We start from the raw sequence: 17,169 nt of genomic DNA, 5'->3' as shown, positions 1-17,169 counted from the left end.
TACACACTGTTATTGTTTCACTAGATTGCTTAAAACTAAATTGAAACAAAAATAAATGTTATTCTAATTTAGAAGTAAAAGACTGGAAATAAAATGCCCTTCAAACACAAAGTTTTTTTAAAAGACTGATCAGCACATAAGGAAAGCTTTGTCCACTATTAAGTGGTACAAGTATAGTGTAAAAGTTACACACACAACTGAAGAATTCAATAATTTAATGTGTGGTTACATGGTCATATTTAATTACACGTATGAATTAAAAAGGACAATGTACAGTCTTATTCGATATGTGCAACAGTAATACCTGCAAATCAAAATGAAATCTGTAACAACGCTATATTATACATTTCCTAATCTGGTCACATTTAAAATGACAAAAAGTACCTGATCTATTACAATAAAATACATTTGCAAAACAGAACTGCTAGATAGCATATTTCACAAAATATTTCTGGTGAGTACAGAACAAATGAAAAAGAAACTAAAACAACTGTTTGATGTACAGTAACAATACATGCAGATAGACACATTAATGCACGGTATTAAAAAATCTGATTAAATTTCTTGGATTCATTTAAAAATAATCTAAAACTAATTTCTCTTGCCTGTGATAAATCAGATAAATGTAGCACATTTTCTTTTGATTTGTAAATGCTGCCTAAATCTCTCATCACATTTGTTCCATTTTAACCTGCAGCTCAAATAAAACTGTTTCCGTTTCCTTTAAACTCTGTCTGAACAGCTGAGCGTGCTGCCAGCTGGACACGTCCCCCTCTCCTCCCGTAAGCTCCGCCTCCACAATCAGCTCCGTGCCTCCAGACAGACTCGCAGCGGAGTGCAGTTCACCATCTGTGAAAACATGTCCATTACTGTTGTATTATATCAAGCTCAATTAGTGGGGATCATATTACAAACCATTTGTCAAATCAGTTCTATTAAGCAAAGAGAGCAATGATTTACCCTAGCAATGCAGTACTTTGAATAAAGTAAAAACTACCATTTGTTTACACTGCATTGGTGATGTGATGACAATGCATTCATATCGGCATTACACACACGTCATGTGTGAACGCCCCCTACACAGTATCTACTTTATGGCACCAACTGTTGTATCAAGTAGTGAGACTGATACCTCCAGGGAACTCTATGGTAGTTTGAGCGGAACTTAAACTCCAGCGCACGTGGCCTGAATGGAAGGTCTGGCTGAAGGCTTTGACTGATGCGGTCTTTATCTTCATTCCTGCTGGAGCGCAGTCAAGCTTCCAGCTTATCCTCCCAGAGGAAGAGCCCTCTGTTCGTGCCAAGTACACCTACAATGTCAGAAATAGTATTGGAAGCATTGCATCAAAACACTGGTTTACATTCTTGAGGACAATGATTGATATGATAAAAATGCCAAATATATATCAGGGTTCCCAAATTTTTTTTATATTTATGAATTTCCACAATTTCTCCAGTTGTTTGCGATTACTAAGGACAAGGGTAGGTAAAAATAAAGATTTTCCGATGCATCGTGATCTTTATTTGAACGATCTCAATATTGATTCTTAAATCCCAAGATCGATCTATAACTATGCGCAACCCTCCCCTACAATGCGAGGAAATCATTTGCATTTGCAACCAAATTTCACGCTATGGGGTTAAAATGTTCATATTTCACTCACCAGTGATTGTGTAGTATAGTGGTGAAGTATTCAGAAGCTAAATCCTTTCACTGCGTGTCGAGTAAAAGTTGTTCTGTGTAATGCGTTTCCAAAGATGAGATCCACGTGACCCATTTGTCATTGAATAATGTCTCTTTTAATACCAATGTTGATTTAACACCAAAAACAAAATAGATATTTAATTCTAATCATTCATCGCACAGATGAGACAAAGCTGTTCGAGTCTCATGTATACATGGGCTAATTTACAGGCGCTCCTTTCAGAAATGCCAGTTTTGTTAGAGGCAGTACCGGTTTTAGCACGTGTTCAACAAATCAATGTAAATACTTGGAAATAGCACAAATGATGCAATTAAACAAACATGTTACAAAAATGATGTATGAAATATAAATGTTATTTATTGATTGAATACTTCAATGTTCATTTTCAAAAAGCCAAATCGTGACTTAATGATGAAAAACTGATAAAATATAATTAGTAAAATTAATATTTTCGTAATGTACCTAGTTAAAAGGTCCTCTGTATAATTAACAGCAATAGCTGGGAGAGAAGGTCTTTCATATGCAAGCAAAAGGGACATTATAACTGAAATAAACCTATATGAATCGATATTGAATCCAAACGAGAGCTTGTAAATCAGAATATAAATATAATAAAAATACAAATAATTTTAGAGATTGCACTCAAAGAATAATTTATAGTCTATTAAAAGCTACTAGAAAAATGCATATTTTACTAAATAAACTTGAGACTTAAGATTTCATTAATTTCCATGACTTTTCCAGGCCTGAAAATCACATTTGTTAATTCCCTGATATTTCCAGGTTTTCCATGACTGTGGGAACCAAGAAATAAATAACTTATGGTTTGATTTTAGAGTTTTAAAAAGAAAAAGAAGTTTTTCAATCTTAAAAACCTGAACTGCTAAAAGAAACAAACCATCTGCCAATCATGCTCCTCTTTCCTGAACACGTTTTCTTTTCTCCAAGCACCTCTCTGCCATCCTGAGAGAGTCTCTTGGCCATTGCTCACTCTGAGGTAACAGTCTTTGGCCACATTGTAACAAATGTGGAACAACTTTGTTTGCTTCTCAGATTCTGAAGGAATGAAGACACATTCTTCTGCATCCTGGGAAGAAAAAGTAATAAAGGAAATTAATTTAACTAGGAAGACTGCATTTATCTTATTTGAAAATATTTTAAAGTCACTCCCAAGGCACATTTGTCAACTAATGCAAACAGCTATGAAATCCAAAGAGAAAAATAGCAATGTCAGATATAAAAATAGCTGAACTAGTAATTGTGTATCATTATATCCTTTCTATAAAAAAAAAATACTGTATTTAAACAAAATGATTCAACTCACCCCTTTGGCATCACTTGCTCCAGTCTCCCCTCGAGCTGCCCTCCAAGCCAGAGATCCTGAGATGCGGCCACCCAGCTCTCCAGATTTAGGGGTCTTAGGAGAAATAAATTCCACTAGTTCCACCAGCAGCCTTTGCATCAGCTCTTTCTTCCTCTCTGGTCCTAAAGACTGCTGTCTCTACAGGCATCAAGTGGTAAAGACAGTCAGATTCAGTATTGTTTTCCAAGCACTGATGAAAAGTGCTGTACTTTGGAGGAGGGCATGAAAACGAGTAACATACCGTAGTGTTGAGGCCATTAAGTGTATGAAGCAGCCATTTCTCCTGAATCTGTGTGCGTCTGGACAGGACTTCTGGGTGTTTACAGGAGTACCTCCATGTCACATCCATGACTTGGTCCTTGGAGAATGCCAGGATGTAGGAGAGTTTTTTCCCCCAGCCTACTTCATACAGGAGGGGTTTATCGCATGCATTTTCACAAGGGTCACAGTGTAGCCAGCGATGTTGCGAGTTAGAAAACACCTCAGTCCACACATGATCTGAAAGCAAGACAGAATTTAGAGATCTGATGTTGCAAGGGGTCATTTTTACATATTTAGATGAGGAAATGTGCAGCAATAGACAGATATATTGGCCAGGCCAAATAGTCGGCTGATATCTGACGTTTTTGAGATTATTGGCATCGGCCGATAACTGTGCCTGCTCCTGTCCACACGTGATTTGAAAGCAGGACAAAAGTTAGAGACATCATTTTTCAACCTAGTCTCATAGAATGAACGTTAAAATAACTACATTTGTGCAAAATGAGTTTTACGTATTAAGACGAGGAAATGTGCAGCAATAGACGGATATATATCAGCCAGGCCAAATAATCAGCAGTTATTTTGCCATTTTGAGATTTTCGGCATTGACTGATAACTGAGCCTGCTTCTGTCCCCAGTTATCTGACATAATTTTTCAACCTAGTATCATAGATTGAACGTTAATACAACATTTTCACAAACTGAGTTTTACATGCAGCATTCTATGTTTTGTTAAAGTTTTCTGGTGAAATGAACACTGTGTTTTGTTAACTTTCACACAAACCATGACTACGACTGTTGATTATGACTTTATTAACACTTTTATTCCCCGCACTATTACTAATATACTCTGCTATGTTATGATATCAAAACACTTATACTGTAACGCATCATTTGAAAAATTTTCACGCTTGTATTACAGACCCACCTACATTTACACACTTATTCAAAAGTGATTAACCTTTTGGTAGCTTACCTCATAGAATGTTGGACTATTGACAGGGAAGCCCACGTTTCGAGCCCAGCTAAGCACGCAAGCTGACTCGTGAGACGAATGTGTCACAGAAGCAACACAAAATGACGTGGTTGCTTCAGAAAAATTTGCTTTTCACTTAGCATTTTGTTTTTGGACACTATCGGTTAAGTTTAGGTGTTGGTTTAGGGTAAGGATGTCTGTTATGTCCACTTATCATTTGCATTTTTAGAACACAATTTGTTAGGTTTAGGTTAAAGTTTTAGGTTAGGGAGGTACGCCTCCTGCTGGACATTTCATTGGGATACTGCAGCGAAATGTGTAATAATCGCATAATTTCATTTTGCAAAATTGTTGACACAGTCACGTAACATTTATGAGATCAGGCTGTCATTCTTACATATTTAGATGAGGAAATGTGCAGCAATATACAGATATATAAAGGCCAGGCCAAATAAACATCAGATATTTTGCCATTTTGAGATTTGACATTGATGGATAACTGTGCCCAGTTCCATCCCCAGTGACTTGAAAGCAGGACAAAGGTTAAAGACATAATGTTGTGAGGGCTCATTTTTACATATTCTGTGAAATTGTGCAGTGATACACAGATGTATCGGCAATGGCAAAACAAAATCCATTTTGAGATTATTGGCCGATCAATTCCAAAATCTACCAACAGTCTTAAAAATGGACAAACATTTTCAATTGTAACATTCATTATTATATGCAATTTTGTGTATGTCTCAATTGCTATCATTCAATTGTGTGTGTATATGTGTATATTATATATACACACACACATATTATATATATATATATAAAACACACACACACACAATTGGCCATCAGCCACCTTGCTCTCTTGATATCGTTATTGGCCATTAAAAATCCCATATCGGTTGACCAATATAAAAGTGGTGTAGTCACAGTGGTGCAGTAATGCTGTAAAACTGGCAAGGTTTGTACCTGTACTGTCCCAGATATACCTTGCCTCAAGTCCTAAGGCTCGGCAGCACAGTGTGAAACAGTTTGCCCATTCTCCACAGCGCCCTCTCCTGCTCTCAAGCAGCTTCTCTGGATGATTGTATCTGTGCAAATAAAAAAAAGATTGTGTTTTTGCATTCTAGCAAAACAATAGTGAAAATGAGGCATACGACTCAGAAATAAAACAGATTTAATTAACCATTAATGGACAAAGATTTATGGACCTTATTTGAAGACAAACCTGACAGTATACACTGAAAAACTAGGTGCACCTTGGAAATCTGGTGGAGAGATGGCATGTCTGACAATAGTGGTTCTCTACACGGCCTGCATCCCAGTGCAGGTCATCATTTGAGGGGGGCAAAGATCCAGAGGGCTGGGTTCTGCCTCCACATCGGCTACATGGCAGACTGTCCACCCAGGAAAAGAAGTCCATTTTAAACCACTGCAACAGGTCTAGAACCAACATGTCCTCCTCACCTAGACTACATTCTGAGAGCAAAACACAACGATTTATGAGACATCTGTAAGTTCAAATTTTTTTTTTTTTTTTTTTTTATTTATCACACATTATACATTTGCACATATACAGTGAAATTCTTTTTTTTCCACATATCCCAGCTAAGCTGGGGTCAGAGTGCAGTTTCTTATAATCAGATTGAAAACATTATAGAGGAAGATCTGGATAAAACTAAAGTTTAATAATTTTATATTAATACAATTTCTTTATTGGTCTCCTTTTTGTTTTATTAAAAGCTTTCAAACAAAAATTAAACTGCACTGCTGTCCAGGAGCTGTGCACCCAGTCATATCTGAAGCTTTGATTCACTCAAGTTGTCACAATCTCTTTACCTGGATCTACATCCTTGGCTTGTTTGAGGCGTTCTTTAGCTCTGGACTTGAGCAATTCATGAGGTATGCAGCTCAAGGCTTTCTGCTGCAATTCAGGGCTCTCATAGATCATCACATGTTGGAAGTTTGACTGCATAGTTCGAAGGAATGATACACTGCTTTCCTAATTAAAATAAAATAAGTGAAATGAGTTCGACAAATCTTCAAACAATAAATTTTTTCCCACCTGATTCTGTGGTATGACACTCGTACTCAGAGATTTTTAATGTTTATTGCATTGCCCGGTTTACTTCCATTTTAAGTACCGTACTAGAACCATGATTTTTGCTTTTTTTAACAGAGGGATACGTTGTAGTACTAAACGTTATGCTACAAATGCTGTCAATAGAGCTTAACTTGTATTGAACCCAGAATAAGTTTTATTGCCTCTTACCTAATAATTGCACCTAATTTATAATGTACAGATAAGAGATGGAATATTTTAACTTAAAACTTCCATAATGGAAATCATATGTATATTTAAAACAATTCAAATAAACAAAACCCTAACCCTATGTGAAAAAGAAATTCAGACTAGGGGTGTGTCTGCTGCCGATATTTATCGGCCAATTATTGACCAAAAATTAAAACCATTGGCATATCGGTTATAAGCATGAAAATGCAGATATGAAAAAAAAAAAAAAAAAACAACGGTTTATTTATAATTAATTAGTAACACACTTTGTAAAAAACTCTTTGAATTCAAATGCACAATGTAGAAATAATAAAAGCGACAATATGCAGAAGGGTTGACACTCCTAAGAACATGTAATATTAAATGTTTTATTCTCAAGTTAATGTGGAAAAACCGCCATAAACGGACATGACTTGGGAAGGCGGCACTTAGCTATAGGCTACATAAGGGAAACCATCCAAAACGCTTTGAAACCAGCAGACTTTAACTTCTAAGGCATTATATAATATACAGTTGAAGTCAGAAGTTTACATACACAAATTTAACCACTCCACAGCTTACATATTAGCAAAATATAGTTTTCGCAAGTAATTTACTTTGTGCATAGCACGAGTAATTTTTCCAACAACTGTTTAAGAACAGATTGTTTCACATTTAATTGACTATCACAATTCCAGTGGTCTGAAGTTTACATTCACCAAGTTAACTGTGCCTTTAAGCAGCTTGGAAAATTCCAGAAAATGATGTCAAGCCTTTAGGCAATTAGCTTCTGATAGGCTAATTGGAGGTGTACCTGTGGATGTATTTTAAGGCCTACCTTCAATCTCAGTGCCTCTTTGCTTGACATCATGGGAAAAATCAAAAAAGCCAAAACCTCAGAAAAAAAAAAACAATTGTGGACATCCTAAAGTCTGGTTCATCCTTGGGAGCAATTTCCAAATGCCTGAATGTCCTACATTCATCAGTACAAACAATAGTACGCAAGTATAAATGCCATGGGACCACGCAGCCATTATAGCGCTCAGGAAGGAGACACATTCTGTATCCTAGAGAGGAACGCAGTTTGGTGCAAAAAGTGCAAATCAATCCCAGAACAACAGCAAAGCACCTTGTGAAGATGCTGGAGGAAACGGGTAGACAAGTATCTAGATCCACAGTAAAACGAGTCCTATATCATCATAACCTGAAAGGCTGCTCAGCAAGGAAGATGCCACTGCTCCAAAACTGCCATAAAAAAAGCCAGAGTACAGTTTGCAAGTGCACATGGGGACAAAGATCCTACTTTTTGGAGAAATTTCCTTTTTGGTAAATGTCCTTTGGTCTGATGAAACAAATGTTTGGCCATAATGACCATCGTAATGTTTGGAGGAAAAAGGGTGAGGCTTGCAAGCCAAAGAACACCATCCCAACCATGAAGCATGGAGGTGGCAGCATCATGTTGTGGGGGTGCTTTGCTGCAGGAGGGACTGGTGCACTTCACAAAATAGATGGCATCATGAAGGAAAATTATGTGGAAGTATTGAAGCAACATCTCAGCCAGGAAGTTAAAGCTTGGTCGCAAATGGGTCTTCCAAATGGGCAATAACCCCAAGCATACCTCCAAAGTTGTGGCAAAATGGCTTAAGGATAGACGTCAAGGTACTGGAGTGGCCATCACAAAGCCCTGACCTCAATCTGAAAAAGCGTGTGCAAGCAAGGAGACCTACAAACCTTACTCAGTTACACCAGTTCTGTCTGGAGGAATGGACCAAAAATCCAGCAACTTATTGCGAGAAGCTTGTGGAAGGCTACCCAAAAAGTTTGACCCAAGTTAAACAATTTAAAAGGCAATGCTACCAAATATTAACAAATTATATGTAAACTTCTGACCCACTGGGAATGTGATGAAAGAAATAAAAGCTGAAATATATCAATTCTCTCTACTATTATTCTGACATTTCACATTCTTAAAATAAAGTAGTGATCCTACCAGGGCCATAGCAAGTGGGGTGAAAAGTGGTAATGATTCTAGGGGCCCAAAGGTTCAGGGGGCCTCATAACAAATTCTAAACTGTATTTTTTAATATGAAAGTGGCCCAGAGCAATGTACAGTCAGGGTGCCCAGATTAACTTGCTACGGCCTTGATCCTAACTGACCTAAGATAGGGAATATTTTCTAATATTAAATGTCAGAAATTGTGGAAAACTGAGTTTAAATGTATTTGGCTAAGGTGTATGTAAACGTCTGAATTCAACTGTACATTAATGCAGCATGTTTGATTAAATTAAGATTTAAATTGAAACATGCTCTTGCTAGATTACTAAACCTTAAAAGGTTATGTTTTAAAATATAATATGCATTCAGAGCTTCAGTCAGCGCTGTGTGAGCAAGCGGCGCCCTCTAGCAGTATGTACGGCATTATCCATTATACCAATATAATAAGCATTTTAAGAGGGGGCTGTTTTTCTTTGGTTAAAAACTTTAATTTTCCATGATGTGCATAATATGAATTTGTGATGTTCTATTATGAACCGTACCTACATGTAAAATTCAAGATTTCTGTTGTTTTGAACTGCATAAACAGAAGTGCATACATGTTTTAGAAGTACAAAATAACATGTTTTCTTAATCATCATGTTATCATATTTAGTTATTTTTGTATCTTTTTAAATATGTTAAACTTCTTATCTTTCATTGTTGGCTCTCTTATATAATAATTTAATTTAATTCAAAAGTTATTCGAAATGATTTATTGTTAGAACAGTAAAAAAGCTTTTGTACATCATTGTACATTTGTAAAGCATAATTCCTAAGTTAAACAGTGATCTGATGACAAAAAGTGCATGGCAAAATATCAGTATCGGCCAATCATTTTTTGTTTGGCCGGCATCAGCCAAAAATATTCATACTGGTGCATTCTAATGCATCCTAAATGAGACGTAATGACAGAGAATCTTACAGTGAATGGCAGGCTGTCTGGTGCAGGCATAGGGGGGGCAGCAGCAGATACCCAGCCTGCAGGAGTAGAGGGTGGCACTGGGGCAGGATTTGGAACAACTCTGGCACTTTGTGGATTGGACGCAACTTTGCTCGCCCCAAGTCTCTGGTCTCTCTCAGCAACAATAGTCTCCCGCACCTGTCTCAGCCTCTCCACTGATGCCGACTTAGGAAACAGCAGGTGGGTTTCAGCCTAATAGGGACACATAGATATAATATGTGATGGCGTTTTGAAAACCCATGAAGCACTGTCAAACATCTAATTGTACCCAGGAAAGGGATACCGTTTCAAGATTTCTATTTAATGAACTGCATGTCATTACGTGAAGGTAAACAACCTCTTTAAATCCCATCTCAAAGAGGCATTCAACTGCTCCTTTCACAGGCAAAAGCTTGGTGGAGAATGTTGGGTTCCCAATACGGATGGATCTGTATTTCTCCTCATTTGGATTCCTATAAAACACACATACACAAGATCAAACCATAAGCTGACAATGAAGTTATACAAAATAAGTGGTATCGTTGGGATAGTGCGCAATAAGAGGCATCTAAAAAGCGTTCATATGGATGGACACTGGACAGACTGTCTGTATGACAACATTTCTAATGATCAGGCAAAACAACATTCCAGTTAGCACTCATTAATGTCTCAAAAACACTTGAGTTTACCTCAGAATATTATCCGCATACGTAATGAGTAATTTGGAGACGTCCAAAAACACCCCGGTAGGATTTTCACACAAAGCTCTGAATCCTTGAGACCCAGACATGACTCAATGTGACTCAACACATCCGCGTAAATAGCCCGCAGCCGACTGTATTTAAAGTTGTTTTCATAGCTGTCCGTTATGTGCCTGATTAATATTTAGTACAAATAATATTAATAGTGATATTGGTTGTTACATAATTATAAATAAGGAAATAAAATAATAAAGTACTAATTTACATACAAGTTGTGGCAAAAAAAAAAAAAAAACTGTCAGAATATAACAATAAATTACCGAAGTAGAGGCGATTACAGAGGCCTCAATGAACAGTACTTCAAAAATGGTGTCATAATAAAAGTCTTTTAAAAGTCCAGTTTTAAAATCTAAAAAATCTTTAATCGTTCGTTATTTTAATAAAAATTAATGTTTCATTATTTACTACGTTGTGGCACGTTGTGCTTGAAAATTATACTTTTACAGTGAATAACAAGATGAGTTCGTCTTAGCAGGTAACAGTAGACTACTGCACTCACTTGTTGGGACCAATAAAAAAATTATAATAATACAAATAATAATAATAATCGTAAAAATTTTATTTTTAATATTATATTTCTTAAAATAATAATACTGAAAATAATAATAATAAACAATAACAGTTTTTTTTTTTACCAATTCGTCAGATTCTCCGAATCAATTTCTATTTTCAATTTAAATTATTTATTTTCACATTCAATGTACTTTATTGCCATGATTGTGTTTACATTTAATATTGCCAAAGCATCAATATCACAACGAGTAATGACAAGAAAAAAAAAAGAGAATAAAAATAATAAAGCAGTAAAAAAAAAAAAAAAAAAAATTATCTTAGATTTGCCGATACTCTTTCATCATTTCGAGCATTGGTGAGTATTGCTTTTTCCGGTCAATAAGGCGCGTCAGTAATTCAGTCCAGCTTGCGTTGCGTTGGCATCATCACATTAAGGTGTTCAGTGTAAGCGAAAGTAAAAAAAAATAAAAAGATATGATCTAAAAAATGTTGGTGTGTCACTATATTTCTTCACGTTTAACTTTGTGGTTATAGTTTTTACAAGTTGGTTCATCTTCAGTGTTTGTTCGCAGATTTAGCTGCACGTGGAACTGTCTTCTCAAACTTTGGCAGAATCTTTTGAAAAGATTGTGAAAAACGGTGAAAAGCCATGACAGACAAACCAATGTGGGAGCAAATCGGCACGGGATTCGTGCAACACTACTATCAGCAGTTTGATTCAGACCGCATGAAGCTCGCCGACCTCTATGTAAGTAACTGCAACATATCGCGAGTAAGTTGAACTTGAAAACTTAAATTGAAAATAAAAAAATCAAAGTCTTTGAACCTCATTGCCTCAAGAGATGACCAACGAAAACTCGATTTCCGTTCTGTATTGGGCTTTGACTGTTATGAGTCAGTTCCATTATGTTCTTTAATATGCACGTAAAATGATCATGATATTTTAATGATCTTCTCTAGACTGATGCGTCCTGTTTGACATGGGAAGGAGAGGGATTTCAAGGGAAAACTGCTATCATGAACAAACTAAATGTAAGGCAACTTATTGTACACCTGACATCTTCTGCTTTGCAAGTTACTCAGCACCATCTTTGTAAATGGGGCATTTTATCTGTCATCCTGACTAAATCTAACAGAATGTCCCTGTTTGCAGAGCCTGCCCTTCCAGACCATCCAGCACAAAATCACCGCTCAGGACCATCATCCAACTCCAGACAGCTGTGTCATGAGTATGGTCATGGGCCAGCTCAAAGTAAGCTGTGACAATCGATTGCATTTATTTAAAGGAATAGTTCACTTAAAAATGAAAATTCTCTCCTCATTTACTCACCCTCATGCCAGCCCAGATGTGTGACTTTCTTTCTACTACAGAACACAAAGATTTTTAGAAGATTATCTCAGCTCTGTAGGTCCATACAATGCAAGTGAATGGTGGCCAGAAACAAAGCACATAAAGGCAGCATAAAAGTAATAAATACGACTCCAGTGGTTAAAGCATGTCTTCTGAAGCAATATAATTGGTGAGGGTGAGAAACAAAAGTCCTCTTTTACTAGAAGTCTCCACTTTTACTTTCACTGCAACATTCTTTTTCTTTTGTTTTTTTGGTGATACGCATTCTTTTTTTTTCTTTTTTTTCCCTCCCCAATCTGAAATGCCCATATCCCAATGCGCTCTAAGTCCTCGTGGTGGTGTAGTGACTCGCCTCAATCCAGGTGGCAGAGGATGGATCTCAGTTGCCTCCGCGTCCGCACATTTTATCACGTGGCTTGTTGAGCACGTTACCGCGGAGACCTAGCGTGTGTGGAGGCTCACGCTATTCTCCGCAGCATTCCACGCACAACTCACCACGCAACCCACTGAGAGTGAGAACCACATTATAGTTAACCCAACATGACTCTACCCACTCTAGCAACCGGGCCAGTTGGTTGCTTAGGAGCCTGACTGGAGTCACTCAGCATGCCCTGGATTCGAACTTGCGACTCCAGGTGTGGTGGTGATACGCATTCTTCATGCATGTCGTATGGGTATGGGCTGGTAAAAGGTGGAGATTTATAGTAAAAAAAAAAGTGGCACGGTGGCTCAGTCGTTAGCATTGTCGCCTCACAGCAAGACGGGCCTGGGTTCGAGTTCTGGCTCGAGGTCTTTCTTTGAGGAGTCTGCATGTTCTCCCATGTGCATGGGTTTCCTCCAGGTTCTCTGGTTTCTCCCACAGTCCAAAGACATGCAGTTCAGTAAATTGCCTGTGAGTGTGAATGTGTATGTCTGTGTGTGTAGCCCTGTGATGGACCAGCTACCTGTCCAAGACTGCATTTCCCAAAAGCATCGCAAGCTTAAGTTGATCATAGAGACCACTGGCGCCAATGGTTTCTACAATCTACTTAACTAACTATGCTTTTGGTAAATGCAGCCCAGGGTGTTCCCCTGCCTTCGGCCCAGAGACAGCTCGGATAGGCTCCAGCACTACCCTGTGACCCTGCTAAGGAAAACCGGCTTAGAAAATGGATGGATGGACTTAAATATTGATCTGTCTCTCATCCAGAACAATCATATCACTTCTGAAGACATGTATTTAAAAACTGGAGTCTTATGGATTACTTTTATGCTACCTTTAGTTGCTTTTTGGACCTCCAAAATGTTGGTACCTGTTCACTTGTATTGTATTGACCAACAGAGCTGAGATATTCTTCTAAATATCTTATTTTGTGTTCTACAGAAGAAAGAAAGTCATACACATCTGGGATGGCATGAGGGTGAGTAAATCATAAGAGAATTTTCATTTTTGGGTGAACTATTCCTTTAAACACAAAAAAGTGTTTAATCAAAGTGCATAATCATATTAATTTGGTGAAATTTTAAAGCATGATTAATTTGGAATTTACTTTTTCTGTCAAAATAAACTGGATAATAGTATGTTCTTAATTATTTTTGTTGCATGAAGTGGCACATCTATTCACTTCAGTACAAAAATAGGGCTATTGTGTATTACTTAAATCCTATTATATAGATTGTAAAAAACAAAAACATTGACATTTTTCCCCCTTATATTTTACAGGCTGATCAAGACCAAGTTATGGGCTTTCAACAAGTCTTCCTACTGAAGAATGTAGACAACAAATGGGTCTGCACTAACGACATGTTTCGATTAGCTCTTCATAACTTTGGAGCGTAGTTATAGTGTTTGTAGTTCATGCAACTTTTGTATCTGGAGTACAGTTACACATTTCACACTTGAAACTGTTTTCTTCCTTCTTTTTCAAGAATCTTTCATGTCCCTGATATCTCCAGATAAGAAAACCAAGTGATTATAATAATCTGTAATTTGTTTGTTGTGGCATGCACTGTGTGAAATTGACTCAACAATAAATTGATAATAAGTCTCCTGATTGTCATTGTGTATTCATTGTATTAGTTCAATTTTAGGGATTTGACTACTTAAAATCCATATTATAATACTTACGCTGGATTCATATTAAAATGTCTGGATTCCTGATATGTGATAATCTAAATCCAGAATTGTTAACTGGGGGTACATGAAGGTACTGGAGGGGGTATGTGGACTGGTACATAAAAAAACAATGGTGCATTCAAAGTTCTCCTGGGAAGTTCGTTCTTACGAGGTCGGAATTTGTAAATACAATGTGATGTGCGTTCAAATGATTTTAGTCTGAAAGAATGGACACATTTTCCAAATTCATATTTCTTTCCCTCTTTTTCACTTTTTAGCAAAGGCAGGACGTTTTTTCAGCACTAATGCAACAAAATGAAGAGGAAAGCCACCCATTAATGTTTTATCTGTCTTTTTTAAATTTTTTAATCAAACTAGTGCAGCCACAAATAATGATGGGAAATGTAGTTTTGTTGCAAAGCTTGTTGCTGCATAATCCAGCTAAATGAGTTGTATTTTTTCATTATTTTCAAGTTTTATTGTTATTCTTCATTAACAGCACAACAACTGCATACAAACTAAACTGCAGTCAAAATTCTCAAGTAAAACTAAATTTTTACTGATAACAATTTGCTTCCGCTATGATTTATAAATCGATATATATTTATGGCCCCAACTCGGAAAGTCAGCCTCAAAGAAAATCCAGAGTTTCCCACTCATAATTATGACTTTGTGGTGGCGTTCATGTGCGCTCAGCTCATAAATACGATAATTCTGGCATGACTTGAACGCACCAGAAGATTCTCTACTCATTGCTCCTCAAAAACGAGGCTGCCAGTCTGTGAATTTTTTCCAGTATGTCTGAAGTGATCATTAATTGTAGGCTAGTACACTGTGCAAATAGTAGCCAAAATGAAGTTAGAAATACTCAGTTAGAATATTTAATTCTTGTATAGAGTGTAGTCACTAACAATGAATCTTTCGGAATCTTTCATTAAAAAATTGTTGGCATATTTTTAACACATGTTCCATGGACCCTTTTCACAGCCTGTTTCTGCCTTATTTAGCAGTGTAAATCTGGCAAAAAAATAAAATTGTATATATATATATATTATTTTCAAAGTTTGATTATTTTGTATAAATGTATATATTTATTGTTTGTTATATTACTCTGCATTCATAAAAAAAAAACACATCAACTTCTGCAATGGGGTTTAAAATACAGCTGCTGAGGGAGTGACAATATTTGGCATCTTCCTCTCTTCTGCCTGCCATAATCTACCCCTGTCTATATTTTTCCTCTTTTGGAAAGTCTTGGAAACTTTATATTTTCTTTTGATTATGGAGCAAATGGAAATGCAAAAATAATATTTTCTGTGCTCTCCAATTCATCACTATAGAAATTAACCCCACTATAGTTGACCAGATATATTTAGCCAGAGACAGAGCACTTATATTAAAATGAATGGGAGAAATTGGAATGCCCAATATGGCAGATGTAGAAAGGGATGTCCCACCTTACAGGTAAAAGAGCCAATCATCTTTCAGATACAGACATCGCCTGTTATCTCGAAAACGCACATGCACTTCAAATGGACCAGCCTAAAAAATGGCGTTGTTTTTTTTTTTTTTTTTTTTTTTTTTTAGCGTGTTCTAAGCTAAAGAAGCACAATTTAGCCTATATTACCATTGTTGCCAGACTTTGCTGATTTGAAACATGTTATTTGATCTTACTGGTGACAAACCATTGTGGAGAGTAGCTGTACTTTTTTGCTGCTTGTATCCATAGAAAATAGCTGCCCAGGAGCGTTTCCAAGATGTCCGCCGAGTGGACTGACTTCCCTTTATCCCCCCTCCCGCGTTCCAAACCCGGAAATGTGAAAAGGATCCACTACAGACAAAAACGTTACTGGAATATTTGTCTTCATTGAAACCACATAAAAAACCCAAAACAGACTGAATATAAAACATATTCATTATAAAACACCCAGTCTTGGATGCTAATTGGTCAATACAGCATTTCAGCTGTGCTAACAAACACAACGTTGTTTCACTATGCAAACTCGCAGATTAGATTTCACCAAACTTGCACTTTGGTATGCAGCAAAAGATTAAACTTTTTGCATTCCCACACTTCCACGCTCATATTCATATTATGAATGGAGCACAAAGTCTAGTGTGATTACACAATAACCCAGGCGTCGGCGACCTTTTTGACATGGAGCGCCCCTGTTTATTTTTCATTACAAATGATATTATTAGCATAACAGTTTGAGTGAAAAATGTGTGCGATCCCCAATGATTATGATATAATCATGATCCTGCATGTGAATTTTTCACAGAGCATCATGTGAAAGTGCTTTAATGAAAGAAAATCTGTCCTTTTGTACAAAATGAGTTAACACAGTTAATGTCACAAATGTGTTTATTTGATTGCTGATCACGAAATTGTGTGGAATCTTACATATTTCTTATATTATGTCATACATTTTACTAAATCACACAGAGGAGTAATCACTAGCATGCAAGCAACAGCGAGAGAGGAGCAGGCTATTTTATTAAACTAAAACTTTATTTTCAGGTTTAATTTATATTTTTAATAGACTCAGATTTTTTAACCCCATGATGTGGGTTTATGTTTTCTCTTTTAATCATTTAATGTAATTTTGAGTGTGACCATGGTTTAAGGAGGGTGTACCTGTATGCTGGGTTGGAAATCACAAGGATTAATAGTGGTGTATTTCTTATTTCATCACGTGTTGTTCTTAAAGCAAAAAGAAACAAATGAAACACTGAATGTAGGCATTCATCCGCAGTCTGACCGAATCAAAGTGGGTGTTTACTCGTGTGATTAACCAAATGTGAAGCGCTGCCGGCTCATGATGCACAAATTGCTTGCATGCGCTGCACGAGTCTGTTGGGTATACTGCAGTCTTGTCACATTTTAACTTTTTGT

General features: G+C 36.8%; 2 protein-coding genes across 7 annotated transcripts; one reads left to right on the top strand and one right to left on the bottom strand.

Moving 5' to 3' along the window:
- Positions 1–220: 220 nt before the first annotated feature.
- On the bottom strand, positions 221–10,399 carry LOC127421408 (peptide-N(4)-(N-acetyl-beta-glucosaminyl)asparagine amidase-like). Of its 2 annotated transcripts, none has more exons than XM_051664437.1 (11): positions 10,243–10,399; positions 9,897–10,026; positions 9,536–9,766; positions 6,143–6,305; positions 5,563–5,782; positions 5,273–5,394; positions 3,311–3,567; positions 3,031–3,207; positions 2,605–2,793; positions 1,133–1,310; positions 221–849 (listed from the first exon to the last, which is right to left on the bottom strand). In XM_051664437.1, exons 1-11 carry the CDS (start codon positions 10,341–10,343, stop codon positions 671–673), a joined length of 1,947 nt encoding a protein of 648 aa, XP_051520397.1. In that variant the 5' UTR covers positions 10,344–10,399; the 3' UTR covers positions 221–670. The 2 variants fall into 2 exon arrangements, with proteins under 2 accessions (XP_051520397.1, XP_051520399.1); XM_051664439.1 differs by having other exon boundaries at positions 9,912–10,026.
- A 764-nt stretch (positions 10,400–11,163) lies between these two features.
- nutf2l (nuclear transport factor 2, like) lies at positions 11,164–14,198 on the top strand. 5 transcript variants are annotated; one of them, XM_051664461.1, is made up of 5 exons: positions 11,164–11,182; positions 11,400–11,575; positions 11,788–11,859; positions 11,981–12,079; positions 13,881–14,198. In XM_051664461.1, exons 2-5 carry the CDS (start codon positions 11,477–11,479, stop codon positions 13,995–13,997), a joined length of 387 nt encoding a protein of 128 aa, XP_051520421.1. In that variant the 5' UTR covers positions 11,164–11,182; positions 11,400–11,476; the 3' UTR covers positions 13,998–14,198. The 5 variants fall into 5 exon arrangements, with proteins under 5 accessions (XP_051520421.1, XP_051520419.1, XP_051520420.1 ...); XM_051664459.1 differs by lacking the exon at positions 11,164–11,182 and adding an exon at positions 11,188–11,271; XM_051664460.1 differs by lacking the exon at positions 11,164–11,182 and adding an exon at positions 11,204–11,281.
- Positions 14,199–17,169: the final 2,971 nt, after the last annotated feature.

The sequence above is a fragment of the Myxocyprinus asiaticus genome, chromosome 30 (assembly GCF_019703515.2).
Source record: "Myxocyprinus asiaticus isolate MX2 ecotype Aquarium Trade chromosome 30, UBuf_Myxa_2, whole genome shotgun sequence".
Lineage (NCBI taxonomy): Eukaryota > Metazoa > Chordata > Actinopteri > Cypriniformes > Catostomidae > Myxocyprinus > Myxocyprinus asiaticus.
The sequence above is the reverse complement of the archived record's forward strand: the minus strand, read 5'-3'. Positions and strand labels throughout refer to the sequence as shown.

What these genes read in the sequence shown, in the direction of transcription:
- nutf2l (XM_051664461.1), top strand. Translation starts at nt 11,477, where the DNA reads ATGACAGACAAACCAATGTGGGAGCAAATCGGCACGGGATTCGTGCAA. An exon ending in TGAAGCTCGCCGACCTCTAT is followed by an intron (nt 11,576 to 11,787) that starts GTAAGTAACTGC and finishes GATCTTCTCTAG; the next exon opens with ACTGATGCGTCCTGTTTGAC. An exon ending in CTATCATGAACAAACTAAAT is followed by an intron (nt 11,860 to 11,980) that starts GTAAGGCAACTT and finishes CCCTGTTTGCAG; the next exon opens with AGCCTGCCCTTCCAGACCAT.
- LOC127421408 (XM_051664437.1), bottom strand. Translation starts at nt 10,343, where the DNA reads ATGTCTGGGTCTCAAGGATTCAGAGCTTTGTGTGAAAATCCTACCGGG. An exon ending in GTATATCTGGGACAGTACAG is followed by an intron (nt 3,568 to 5,272) that starts GTACAAACCTTG and finishes TCTTGCTTTCAG; the next exon opens with ATCATGTGTGGACTGAGGTG. An exon ending in TTAATGGCCTCAACACTACG is followed by an intron (nt 3,208 to 3,310) that starts GTATGTTACTCG and finishes TGATGCCTGTAG; the next exon opens with AGACAGCAGTCTTTAGGACC.